The following is a 14,587-nucleotide window of genomic DNA, read 5'->3' as shown; positions in this document are numbered from 1 at the left end:
CACCTAGTAGTTTTTGATCCAAAGCCAAAAGCGGATCTATAAGGAAGGAGAACTATAAGTCCTTCTTTTATGTTTTCAATCCCTTTTAAATATACTTTATTCTTTGGCTTAAAAATTACAGTAGCAGAATTCGAAAGAACTGCCAAGTGGAAACCCAGCCTTATGGTTCATAAAAGGCGAGGAGAAAAAAACAAAACAAAAAAGGGGTTTTAAACCCTTAAGGACGCAGCCCTTTTTCACCTTAAGGACTGAGCCCTTTTTCGCAATTCTGACCACCGTCACTTTACGCATTAATAACTCGAAAACGCTTTTACCGAATATTCTGATTCTGAGAATGTTTTTTCGTGACATATTCTACTTTATTTTGGTGGTAAATTTTCGGCGTTACTTGCATCCTTTCTTGGTGAAAAATCCCAAAATTTCATCAAAATTTCGAAAATTTCACATTTTTCTAACTTTGAAGCTCTCTACTTGTAAGGAAAATGGATATTCCCAATCAATTTTATTTTTCTTCACAAATACAATATGTCCACTTTATGTTGGCATCATAAAATGGACATATTTTTGCTTTTTGAAAAAATTAGAGGGCTTCAAATTAGAGCAGCAATTTTCAAAAATTTCATGAAAATTGCAAAATGTTACAGAACTACAACTCCCAGCATGCCTGGGCAGTCTAGGCATGCTGAGAGTTGTAGTTTGGCAACATCTGGAGGGCTACCGTTTGGGCACCACTGTAACAGCGGTCTCCAAACTGTGACCCTCCAGATGTTGCAAAACTACAACTCCCAATATGCCCAGACAGCCTTTGGCTGTCTGAGCATGCTGGGAGTTGCAGTTCGGCCTTCCTAGTGGTTGCCACAGTAAAGATAACTTTACTTTCACCTTCATTTCCCCCACCCGGCGTTTCCCTACCTGAGCCAGGATCTCTGCAGTCTCCACGATGATTTTCGGTCCCCACGCCATCTTCAGGTAAGGTACCGGTCTCCATCTTCTTCTCCCATTCTGCCCGACAGAATGCGGGGTTTCCATGGCAACCCCCTGTCCTGCGCTGCCATTGGTCAGAACTCAGTTCTGACTAATGGCAGGGGATAGGAGGAGATTGCAGCACTGTGACCTCGCTCCTATCCCTCAGGATGATCGGGGCTGTCACTGACAGCTCTGATCATCCCTATTTTCTGGGTGATCAGGTCACCAGAGACCCGATCAGCCAGGAATAGCAGAAAATCGCATGTCTGAATTGACATGCGATTTTCTGCGATCGCCGACATGGGGGGGTCTCAGGACCCCCCTCAGCGATGTGCCGGAATGCCTGCTGAATGATTCCAGCAGGCATCCCGGTCCGGTCCCCAACGGGCTAGCGGCGGGGACTGGAATTCCCACGGGCGTATGCATACGCCCCACGTCCTGAACAGGTTAACACAAAGATATCTAGGTCCAATTTCATGTATTATGTGAAATTAAACACATTTTAAATGTATAAGAATTTCTGAAAATGAATTTACTGTTTAACCCCTTAAGGACAACGGACAAATATTTACATCCATTGTCTGCTCCCGTTATGTGAAGTGCGCTCAGGATGCGTAAATGTCCAAGCTATTAAAATATAATGTTAATGAAACTGCACGGTTAATGGTGTATGCGTAAAAAAAATTCCAAAGTCCAAAATTGCGTATTTTTGGTCACTTTGTATACCCTAAAAAAATATAAAAAGCGATAAAAAAAAGTCCCATAAAAAAAAATTGTACCAATGAAAACTTCAGATTTTGGCACAAAAAATGAGCCCCCATACATCCCCGTATACGGAAAAATTATGCAAATTTTTGTGCAAAGTTATAAAATTTTTTAAAAAGAAGTAAAACAAAAACAAAAAACGATATAAGTTGGGTATCATTTTAATCGTATGGACCTACAGAATAAAGATAAGGTGTTTGTTTTTGTTTTTTTTACCCAAAAAGTGCACTGTGTAGAATCGGAAGCCCCAAAAGTTACAAAATTGCATTTTTATTTAAAATTTTTGCCCCACAAAGATTTTTTTCATTTTGTTTCACCGTAGATTTTGTGGTGAAATTATTTATGTCATTACAAAGAACAATTGGTGGTGCAAGGTGTAGGTGCAAAATTGCAAAATTGAAAGCGTTCTGATTTTTAGGAGGTGAGGTGGAAAATACAAGTGCAAAAATAGAAAAAAAAACTGTGGATTTTAAAGGGGTTATCCAGCAATAGAAAAATACGGCTACTTTCTTTCAAAAACAGCTCCTCGTCTGTCTCCAGGTTGGGTGTGGTTCTGCAGCTCAGTTCCATTAAAGTCAATGGAGCCAATTTGTAAAACTACACCCAACCTGGTGACGAACGTGGAGCTGTTTTTTTAAAAAAAAAGTAGCTGTGTTTTTTCTATTCCTGGATAACCCCTTTAAGAGGTTAAGAGATATATACTTACTAATCCCCTATGTTTTCTTTGTTTTGCCCTGTTTACCATGGTTACGATAGTCTAAGATGGTTAAGCATGGTCAATTCAACTGCATATTGCTTGTTAGTCTGTACTATGTATGCAAGCAAAGGGGATTGTGGGAAAGTGTGTGCTCTCTGTCACAGTTGTACCCACATCACACAAAGTATTTACACTCTTACAAGAGGGAGATTTATCAAAACCTGTGCAGAGGAAAAGTTGTCCAGATGCCCATAGCAACCAATCAGATTGCTTATTTCATTTTTAACAAGGCCTCTGCCAAATGAAACAAGCTGATTGGTTGCTATAGCAACTGGGCAAATTTTCCCCTGCACAGGTTTTGATAAATCTCCCCCATTGGTGTTTTTTCTGTTTTGTTGCAATACAACCTTAACCCCTTAAGGATGCAGGGTTTTTCGGTTTTTGCACTTTCATTTCTTCCTCCTCACCTTTTAAAAATCATAACCCTTTCAATTTTGCACCTAAAAATCCATATTATGGCTTATTTTTTGCACCACCAATTCTACTTTGCAGTGACATCAGTCATTTTACCCAAAAATGTACAGCGAAACGGAAAAAAAAATCAATGTGCGACGAAATTTTTCAGTAAAAATGACACCTTATCATTATTCTGTAGGTCCATACGGTTAAAATGATATCCTACTTATATAGGTTTGATTTTGTCGTACTTCTGGAAAAAATCATAACTACATGCAGAAAAATGTATACGTTTAAAAATGTCATCTTCTGACCCCTATAACTTTTTAATTTTTCTGCATATGGGGCGGTATGAGGGCTAATTTTGTGTGCCGTGATCTGATGTTTTTAGCGGTACCATTTTTGTATTGATAGGACTTTTTGATTGCTTTTTATTCATTGGAATTTTTTGGCGCGTACACCATTGACCGTGCAGTTTAATTAATTATATATTTTTATAGTTCGGACATTTACACACGCGACGATACCACATATGTTTATATTTTTTTTATTTACATGTTTTTTTTTTATGGGAATAGGGGGGTGATTTGAACTTTTATTAGGGAAAGGGTTAAATCACATTTATTAACTTTTTTTTACATTTTTTTTTTTTGCAGTGTTATAGCTCCTATAGGGGGCTATAACATTGCACACACTGATTGCCAGCACTGTTCACTGCAAAGCCATAGCTTTGCAGTGAGCAGTGTTATCGGCGGTCGATTGGTCAAGCCTGCATCTCAGGCTTGGAGCAATCAATCGCCGAAGGGACACGCCAGAGGAAGGTAAAAGGACCTCCGCTCGTGTCCCAGCTGATCGGAACAACGCATTTTCCCTGCGGTGGTCCCGATCAGCCCCACTGAGCAGCTGGGCAGCTTTCACTTTAGTTTTAGACGCATCTAAAGAGTTAATAGCGCGCAGCACCGCGCCGGGAATGACCCAATATGACGCGTTATATCACGGGAGCCGGCCAAGGACGTAAAGGGGTTAAATGAAAATAGATAGGGTTTTTTTTTTTTTTTACCATATTATTTACAAGGGGATTCTTCCAAACCTTTCTTCCATAGAAGAAAGGTTTACTATTGACTATGCACAATCACCCCTGAGGAAGTCACCTGAGAGTGACGGAACGTGTGGGGTTCCGGTCTCCCTGCCCTGTTGCCATCTTCATCACTGCTCCTCCGTCTGTGGTTTGCTTGTCTATTTCATTATTTGTATTCACAATGTATTATCTGAATAGCATGTTTCTCCACTGACTATGATTATCTCTGCATGTGGTTTATTCTTCTACAATTTGGAGCAGTAGCTGTATTGCTGTACTGTACTCAGGGCAGGGTTGGGGTTAGGGGGTTCATGGCCCCTCCCCTAGTGGTTGTGTTAGGCTCAATATTGAGCCTTTTTAATAGTTTTTAGATGTATGTGTTTCCCTTGTCTATATGTGGTTTCCATAATGAAGTTTATTTATAATCCATACATGTTTTGGTGTGTACTATGTGCAGCGAACCTTTTTTCTGGTATGTACTAATTGTTTCTATTTTGCTGTAGCATCCCTATATATTGATTTATTATACAGGTAGAGCCCTTCTCCCTTTTGGTTGCACTGCTGATTGTCAAACTAGTCTGTACGTTAAGAATTCTTTGTTTTGGGGGCAAGAAATTCTCTATCATTTTGGTAACTCTTCGTAAAGGCCCTTTTAGACAGGGTGATTATCGGCTGACCAGGACAAATATTGCCCCGTGTAAAAAATGCAGAAATCCGTCAACACACAACTAAGCGCTATAAATCATCATTGGTTGGCTACACAGCTCCCTGTGTAAACAGGGCATATGTGGCTAACAATCATGCAAGTGCAGGGCTGCACGAATAAGCACTAAATCATTGTTAGTTGCAAGGGCGTTACTAGGGACCTAAAACATACAGCGCATGGGCCCATTGTGTTCCATCATGGTCAATAAGAAGTACAACACAAGTCAAGGTACTGTAACATGACTGTGTGTATTATTCCTGTACTGTAACATGACTGTGTGTATTATCCCTGTACTGTGACATGACTGTGTATATTATCCCTGTACTGTAACATGACTGTGTGTATTATCCCTGTACTGTAACATGACTGTGTGTTTTATCCCTGTACTGTGACATCACTGTGTGTATTATCCCTGTACTGTAACATGACTGTGTGTATTATCACTGTACTGTGACATCACTGTGTGTATTATCCCTGTACTGTAACATCACTGTGTGTATTATCCATGTACTGTAACATGACTGTGTGTATTATCCCTGTACTGTAACATGACTGTGTATTATCCCTGTACTGTGACATCACTGTGTGTATTATCCCTGTACTGTGACATCACTGTGTATTATCCCTGTACTGTGACATCACTGTGTATTATCCCTGTACTGTGACATCACTGTGTATTATCCCTGTACTGTAACATGACTGTGTATATTATCCCTGTACTGTGACATGACTGTGTGTATTATTCCTGTACTGTAACATGACTGTGTGTATTATCCCTGTACTGTGACATCACTCTGTGTATTATCCCTGTACTGTGACATCACTGTGTGTATTATCTCTTTACTGTGACATCACTGTGTATTATCCCTGTACTGGGACATCACTGTGTATTATCTCTGTACTGTGACATCACTGTGTGTATTATCCCTATACTGTGACATCACTGTGTATTATCTCTGTACTGTGACATTACTGTGTATATTATCCCTGTACTGTGACATGACTGTGTATATTATTCCTGTACTGTGACATCACTGTATATTATCCCTGTACTGTGACATCACTGTGTATTATCCCTGTACTGTGACATCACTGTATATTATCCCTGTACTGTGACATCACTGTATATTATCCCTGTACTGTGTCATCACTGTGTATATTATCCCTGTACTGTGACATCACTGTGTGTATTATCCCTGTACTGTGACATCACTGTGGATATTATTCCTGTACTGCGACATCACTGTGTGTATTATCCCTGTACTGTGACATCACTGTGTGTATCAGTGGCGTAGCTATAGAGGTCGCGACGGGGCCCAATAGCCTGGGGGGCCCGGGCCCTGTTGCTGCAGCAGGGTCAACAGACAGGCAGAGGGCTGGTGGGAGAGCAGCGCAGGCATGCACGTGACCTGTCACAGCCTCTGACCCCGCGAGATCTATCTTTTACTATACAAAATGCCTTCCTCTAATACTGAGGCAAACTAGTACACCAGATATCCAGATGTTGCAAAACTACAACTCCCAGCAAGCCCAAACAGCCAATGGCTGCTTGGGCATGCTGAGAGTTATAGTTTTGCAACAGCTGAAGGGCTGTCCGGGCATGCTGGAGGAACACTGGAGCAGTCGCCCATAGCAACTAATCAGATTCAAGCTTTCATTAAAAAAAAGGCCTCTGAAAAATGCAAGCTGAAATTTGATTGGTTGCTATGGGCGACTGCTCTATTGTTCCTCTGCACAAGGTTGGATAAATCTCCCCCATTATTCTCGCCATGAAAAAGCAACAGGAATGGAGACAATCATTGGTGTGATGTTATTTACATGGGACTGTATATTGGTGTAGGGGAGTGATGATATTTACATGGGACTGTATATTGGTGGTATAGGAGTGATGTCATTTACATGGGACTGTATGTTGGTGGTATAGGAGTGATGTTATTTATAGTGTTGCTCGCGAATATTCGCAATTCGAATTTCGCTATATATTCGTAATTACGAATATTCGTTTTTTTTTTTTTTTTCACAGTACATATCACAGTGATCATCCCTCTCTGCTTCCAGCTTATGTGGTGTAAGAAGGCTCTAATACTACTGTGTGAGACTGGTGTGTGAATTTTCGCATATGCGAAAATGTGCATATGCGAATTTTCGCTTATGCTAATTTTTGTATACGCAAATCTTCGCATACGTTAATTTTCTCACACGCGAATATTCGCATATGCGAAAATAAAATGAGAATTTTACGACTATGCGAATATTCGCGAATATGACGAATATATTCGCGAATATTCGCGAATTCGAATATGGCCTATGCCGCTCAACACTAGTTATTTACATGGAACTGTATATTGGTGGTATAGGAGTGATGTTATTTACATGGGACTGTATATTGGTGGTATGGGACTGGGAGTGATGTTATTTACATGGAACTGTATATTGGTGGTATAGGTGTGATGTTATTTACATGGGACTGTATATTGGTGGTATAGGGGAGTGATGTTATTTACATGGAACTGTATATTGCTGGTATAGGAGTGATGTAATTTACATGAGACTGTATGTTGGGGGTATAATAGTGATGTTATTTACATGGGACTGTATGTTGGTGGTAGGGGAGTCATGTTATTTACATGGGACTGTATGTTGGGGGTATAATAGTGATGTTATTTACATAGGACTATATGTTGGGGGTATAGTAGTGATGTTATTTACATGGGACTGTATGGTGGTGGTAGGGAAGGGATGTTATTTACATGGGACTGTATTTTGGAGGTAGGGGAGTGATGTTATTTACATGGGAAAGGACTTAGGAATGTAGGAGGGAGTTCAGGGGAGCATGAAGAGGACTTACAAGTCTAGGGGGAAAGAGGGGGAAACAAAGGAATTGGGAGGAAGATTTATAATATATTCAATGTACAGCATATAGCAGGGTTATATTTAGAGGCTATGTGTGGCAGTATTTTACTCAGGTGGGAAAATGTGTACCTGTATTATATTCAGGGGGTACAGTGTGTGGCAATAATATATTTAGAGGGTACAATGTGTGGCAGTATTATATTCAGGGATACAGTATATGGCAGTATTATATTTAGAGGTACAGTGGTTGGCAGGACTATATTCAGGGGGTACAGTGTGTGGCAGTATTATATTCAGGGGTACATTGTGTGGCAGTATTATATTCAGGGGTACAGTATGTGGCAGTATTATATTCAGGGGTACAGTGTGTGGCAGTATTATATTCAGGGATACAGTATATGACAGTATTATATTCAGGGGGTACAGTGGGTGGTAGTATTATATTCAGGAGGTATGGTGTGTGGCAATAATATATTTAGAGAGTACAACGTGTGGCAGGGTTATATTTAGGGGGTACAGTGGCTGGCAGTATTATATTCAGGGGGTACAGTGGTTGGCAGTATTATATTCAGGGGGTACAGTGTGTGACAGTATTATATTCAGGGGGTACGGTGTGTGACAATAATATATTTAGAGGGTGCAGTGCGTGGCAGGGTTATATTCAGGAGGTAGTGGTTTGTAGTATTATATTCAGGGGGTGCAGTATTATATTCAGGGGGTACAGTATTTGGCAGTATTATATTCAGGGGGTACAGTATTAGGCAGAAATCTAATGATTATTGTTTTCATACAGAGGATAAGGATCTGCTGACAAATTAAGGAACCAGACTCTGCAAAGAAAATGGAGCTGGAAGAAGTCCTGGCATCTGGACCAGATGAGGAAGAAAAGGAAAGACAGCAGAGAAGACGTCACTCAGGTCACTGATATCATTGTGTTTTCTCCTGACTGGTCCCCAAATATTGTAACAGATGTTTATTTGTTTGCAACACGTTTTGATCCTGGACAGGGATCTTCGTCAGGCAGAGATGATGAAGATCCCTGTCCGGGATTGAAACGCGTTGCAAACATCTGTTACAATATGTGGGGGGGTATGGGTGGGGGGGTATGGGTGGGGGGGCCCAGGACAATTTTTAGCATCGGGGCCCTGTGGTTTCTAGCTACGCCCCTGGTGTGTATTATCCCTGTACTGTGACATCACTGTGTATTATCCCTGTACTGTGACATCACTGTGTATTATATCTGTTCTGTGACATCATTGTGTATTATCCCTGTACTGTGACATCACTGTGTATTCTATCTGTACTGTGACATCACTGTGTGTATTATCCCTGTACTGTGACATCACTGTGTATTATCCCTGTACTGTGACATCACTGTGTGTATTATCCCTTTACTGTGACATCACTGTGTATTATATCTGTACTGTGACATCACTGTGTGTATTATCCCTGTACTGTGACATCACTGTGTATTATCCCTGTACTGTGACATCACTGTGTATTATCCCTGTACTGTGACATCACTGTGTGTATTATCCCTGTACTGTGACATCACTGTGTATTATCCCTGTACTGTGACATGACTGTGTATTATCCCTGTACTGTGACATCACTGTGTATATTATTCCTGTACTGTGACATCACTGTGTGTATTATCCCTGTACTGTGACATCACTGTGTGTATTATCCCTGTACTGTGACATCACTGTGTATTATCCCTGTATTGTGACATCACTGTGTGTATTATCCCTGTACTGTGACATCACTGTGTGTATTATCCCTGTACTGTGACATCACTGTGTGTATTATCACTGTACTGTGACATCACTGTGTGTATTATCCCTGTACTGTGACATCACTGTGTGTATTATCCCTGTACTGTGACATCCCTGTGTATTATCCCTGTACTGTGACATCACTGTGTGTATTATCCCTGTACTGTGACATCACTGTGTGTATTATCCCTGTACTGTGACATCACTGTGTGTATTATCACTGTACTGTGACATCACTGTGTGTATTATCCCTGTACTGTGACATCACTGTGTGTATTATCCCTGTACTGTGACATCCCTGTGTATTATCCCTGTACTGTGACATCACTGTGTGTATTATCACTGTACTGTGACATCACTGTGTGTATTATCCCCGTACTGTGACATCACTGTGTGTATTATCCCTGTACTGTGACATCCCTGTGTATTATCCCTTTACTGTGACATCACTGTGTGTATTATCCCTGTACTGTGACTCCTAATAGATCTCTATAGTTTGTGGACAGCTGAATGAGATAAACCATTTAGAATGTGCAAACGCAGATAAATCATGAAATCTTGAAATTATATGAATAAACCAGTTGCTGTGTATTAACCTTCATTTTCCCTATTAAGTTGTTATGATGCAACAATTTCCTCAGGATAAGTGTGCTATGATGCCTACATTGTCTATGCAAAAATATGCATCATCTATGGTTGCTGGTAGGGCAGTTAGAGTATTTCCTAAACAAACCTTTGGGTAGTCATTACAGTGCAGCTCAATTATCATAAGGTTCCTGTGTAATGCGGTTAACAAATGTATTATTCCTAAACTGACCCCTAAGTGCCCTACTGCTCTGCCGTCTCAAGTAGCCTACTGCCATTGTCTCAGAAGATTGTACAAGATTTATGTATACTTAGTAATATCATCCTGAAGATGTAGCACTGGAGTACCATGAGCTCACCTGTGTCCCTACTCTGTTGTTAAGCCCTCATCCTGTGCCCACTTTGGTACATGTTATATCAACTGGCTCCCGAAAGATAAACAGATTTTTAAATTACTTCTATTAAAAAAATCATAATCCTTTCAATAATTATCAGCTGCTGAAGTTGAGTTGTTGTTTTCTGTCTGGCAACAGTGCTCTCTGTTGACCTCTCTGCTTGTCTCGGGAACTGCACAGAGTAGAAGAGGTTTGCTATGGGGATTTGCTTCTAAACTGGGTGGTTCCCGAGACACGTGTCATCAGAGAGCACTTAGATAGAAAAGAACAACTCAACTTCAGCAGCTCATAAGTACTGAAAGGATTAAGATTTTTTAATAAAAGTAATTTACAAATCTGTTTAAATTTCTGGAGCCAGTGGATCTATAAAAAAAAAAAAAAGTTTTTTCCTGGATAACCCCTTTAATTAAATGTCTGCACAACTGCTAGGCATTGTGGTACACGTGGTAACATCAAATCCAGAAGTAAAGAGAATGAAGTCCCAGTGTTTACCAAAAAAGAAGCAAATTTCCATGTTTATTAGCACAACATGGTATATACAGGATGTGATTTAGCAGTCAAGCCTTCCTCAGCTGACAGTGTCCTGTATATACCATGTTATGTTAGTAAACATCTCAATTTGCATCTTTACTGGTGATTACTTCTGTTTGGCTCCATACTGGGACCCTACTCTGTAGTTAGGCTCTCACACTGTGCCCCAATTCGGTAGTTAGACCACATACATTGGCCACACTCTGTAGTTGGACACAATACTGTGGCTTCCCTCTTTGTAGTTATACCCCCATAATGTTCATGCCTTTTTTAGTTAGGTCCCCGTACTATGCCACCCCATTCCTGTTATAGTTAGTCCTCTATATTCTGCCACCTTTATAGTTAACCCCCAATACTGTGCCCCATTTGTAGTTAGACCCTCAAACTGTGACCCCCTTTCTAGTTAGACTCCCTGTACTGTGCTCCCCCTTTGTATTTAGACTGCCCATCCTGTGCTTCCCCCTTTGACATTACACCCTCCATACTGTGCCCACTTTGGCATTAGAAAAACCACAATCCACCTCCAGAAATGGAACTTCAGACGCTGAGGGACATCTCAATACCTATTCTGCCTGTGACATAAGGAGATTATTTGCTTCTATTGTCTACACGGCACGGGGAGGCCTGCTGACAGCCGCACACAGGGATCCTCGGGCTGCCTTAGGCTGCTGTGTATGTTGTGACACAGAGGTGCAGGCAGCACGAGGATCCCTGTGTGCGGCGGTCAGCAGGCCTCCCTGTGCCGTGTAGACAATAGAAGCAAATAATCTGGACTCGAGGAACTCCCTCCGTTTCTGGAGGTGGATTGTGGTTTTTCTGGTTACTTGTAGAATGGCAGAGGTGGGCTATTGATATATACCCTTCTCCATGTTGTGCTGGCCGTTGCACAACACTTTATGGTAACCGCTCATTCACTTTTGGCATTTGTCATCATTGGCGATATTACACTTTGGAGCGCTCCTTCTCTCTCTCTTTCCACTTTGGCATTAGACCCCCCATACTTCAGATCGCACTCATGACACCAGACATAACAGAGTTCTTTAACCATGCCCTTAACAGTTCTTGACTTGATGTTATCTCGACTTCTGTGGAGTTTTAATGTTTCTGTGTATTTACTGCTCCATGATGTTCTGTATTCTTGACTCACATGCCTTTATTATGACTCCTTTATTGCTAATCGCCCCCAGGGTATTAAACAGGACTTCCATTCTACAAATGTATTTCCTACTTATTATCACGTATCATCATCAACAGCTTATAAATATATTGTTTCTTCTCCTACTTTCTAACCGAACACTTTAAATCTATTTTACTTAATAGAAATCTCTGTGGAATGCTAAAGGGTTTTCCGAGCCCTTTCTTCTGGATATAAGTGGTGGTCTAAAACTGAAGTCGCATATCCTATCTGTGTGAATTTGGGCTTGTGCAAAGTACACAAATAGCAATCGTAGCTTCGCCACATTGTCATGGTTAGCATAGGCTTCAAGGGAACCTTTCATCCAAAAAACTTTTGATAGATTATAGATTAATGTATGCAGAATAACTTTCCAATAGCATGTTATTTAAAAAATATGCTTCTTTCTATTTCATTTTCCACTTTGAAAAAATTACCACTAGGGTTTTCCCTACCAATCCTGGCCGCAAGCCTTTTTTTAAAATAAGTTTCAGACTCACGCTGGAGTCCTAAATCTCAGACTGCAGCCGGGACACAGACAAGCTCAGCACTTCATGCGCAGTGGGTCCCAGTTGCTATCAGCAGGACCAGCCAGTAATGGTGGAAATTAGCAATCCTGATGATGCCCACCACTAACCTTTCAGATGCCGTGATCAATAATAATCTGCAGCATTATCGAAGCTCAGGGGGACTCATCAGACCAGCCACGGCATAATTGTGGGGGCTCGATAAGTCATAATGGCTACTGAAGGTACCCTTATCTGCCTTCTGGCAGCTTTAACAGTCTTCTCCTTTGGTCTGCCTTATAGCAGACCAGAGAAGTAGATTGCACATGCGTTTGCATGGCACTGATCAGTAATAGCAATCTAATGATTGTCATAGATATACATACAGTATATAAGCACCACACCAACAATACATAAAGTCATATATTGTGAATACATATAATAACTATGAATAGTTTAATTAAAGGGGTATTCCAGGCAAAAACATCTTATCCCCTATCAAAAGGATAGGGGATAAGATGTCTGATCGTGGGGGGGGGGGCACCGCTGGGAGCCCCCGCGATCTCTCTGCAGCAGCCCGGCGGTGGGCCCCCCGTGATCAGACATCTTATCCCCTATCCTTTCGATAGGGGATAAGATGTTTTTGCCCAGAATACCCCTTTAACATGAAGTTCTCATGTCTAAATATGCAATATGATTATAAGGTTTTGTAATTTTTGTATATATCATTATATACCTAGACATATACCAAAAAATATTTTTCTATACTTTTTAAACCATTTAAGCAACTGTGTGTGTGTATATGTATGTGTGTGTATATGTATATACATGTATATGCGTGTATTTATATATTTTTTTCTGAAGATAATCAGCTCTATGAATCTATCATGTATCATTTTTTTTCTATCCTATTATACTGTATTGTATTTTTATTTATTTTTATTTAAATTCCCATTCTCATATATATATATATATATATATATATATATATATATATATATATTATATATATGTATATTATATTATATAATATATATATATATAAATATATATATATATATATATATTTATATGCAATATATCACTATTTTTGAAAACACACTTTTGATTCAATATATATACATATAAATGTACACATTTATTTTATCTATGTTCCCTTGCCTCAATGTTGATGTACTACAAAGACTCACCTCTAGGCACCTGGACATAATGAAGCCAGTCAGGAGTTTCACACACACATAAATCAGAAATCCAATCAAACACAAATGTGTGCCAAATATAGAACCTCAGCATCCCAGTCAAACAATGCTATTGAAAAAGAGAGTAAAATCTCGAAACGCGTCTAGCCTTTAATATACAGCGATATATAGACATAACATTGATTGCTATACGGCCATATATCTAAGTTCACTTACAACTTCAGCAACTACAAGTCTCAGCATGCTCACCACATGTGGGGGACCCGCTGTTTCCCTTGCAGCACATCGCTGCCTCTCCGCAAGATCCATCTCATGGCCACCATCAGACTTCTCCATCCCAAGGCATACAGACACTGAAGACCCGCAGAAGCAGCAGCAGCCAGGCATCTTCACGGAAAGCTGCAGCTGTGGGACCCCGTCCGGAGCAGTTGATACAGTGTATACTCGCTATCTACCTAAAAACAAGACTTTCATGATACATAGTATCGAAACCATTTAACTATTCACCTCCACAGGAGTCTAAGACATTAGGTCATAGCACTTACTGGAATTGTATAACACAACTATACTATGGAACATACTTTTGGGGCATTTTAAAACTATTGCTGACTATCCCCCTGCCACTAACTATGTTAAATCTATTAAAACAAAAGATATATTGGCCAGTTTAAAATTGCATATTATAAGCTGTATGTGTTCTTTTATATTCACCTTTTTATTTTCATTTTTAATATATTTTATAAGTTTTATAAATACTCTTTAATGCTGTATGTACTATAAATTTACATCTTCTCAGCAGATCTGCAAGGGCCCTGCAGACTGTACCTACTACATACATGTATATTGATTTTAGATAAATGTAATATATTTTTCACTATTATTCTGACTGAGATTATATACA

At 40.0% G+C, this 14,587-nt stretch overlaps 1 protein-coding gene across 1 annotated transcript in view; it reads right to left on the bottom strand.

Moving 5' to 3' along the window:
- Positions 1–14,092, bottom strand: part of LOC130356543 (cyclin-dependent kinase inhibitor 1-like) — a 69,745-nt gene extending 55,653 nt beyond the window's left edge. Inside the window, exon 1 of the mRNA XM_056558229.1 lies at positions 13,936–14,092. Coding sequence (XP_056414204.1) covers positions 13,936–14,073 — 138 coding nt within the window. The 5' untranslated portion in view covers positions 14,074–14,092. The remainder of the gene's footprint in view (positions 1–13,935) is intronic.
- Between the last annotated feature and the right edge of the window lie 495 nt (positions 14,093–14,587).

This window comes from Hyla sarda, chromosome 2 (genome assembly GCF_029499605.1).
Source record: "Hyla sarda isolate aHylSar1 chromosome 2, aHylSar1.hap1, whole genome shotgun sequence".
Taxonomy (NCBI): domain Eukaryota; kingdom Metazoa; phylum Chordata; class Amphibia; order Anura; family Hylidae; genus Hyla; species Hyla sarda.
The sequence above is the reverse complement of the archived record's forward strand: the minus strand, read 5'-3'. Positions and strand labels throughout refer to the sequence as shown.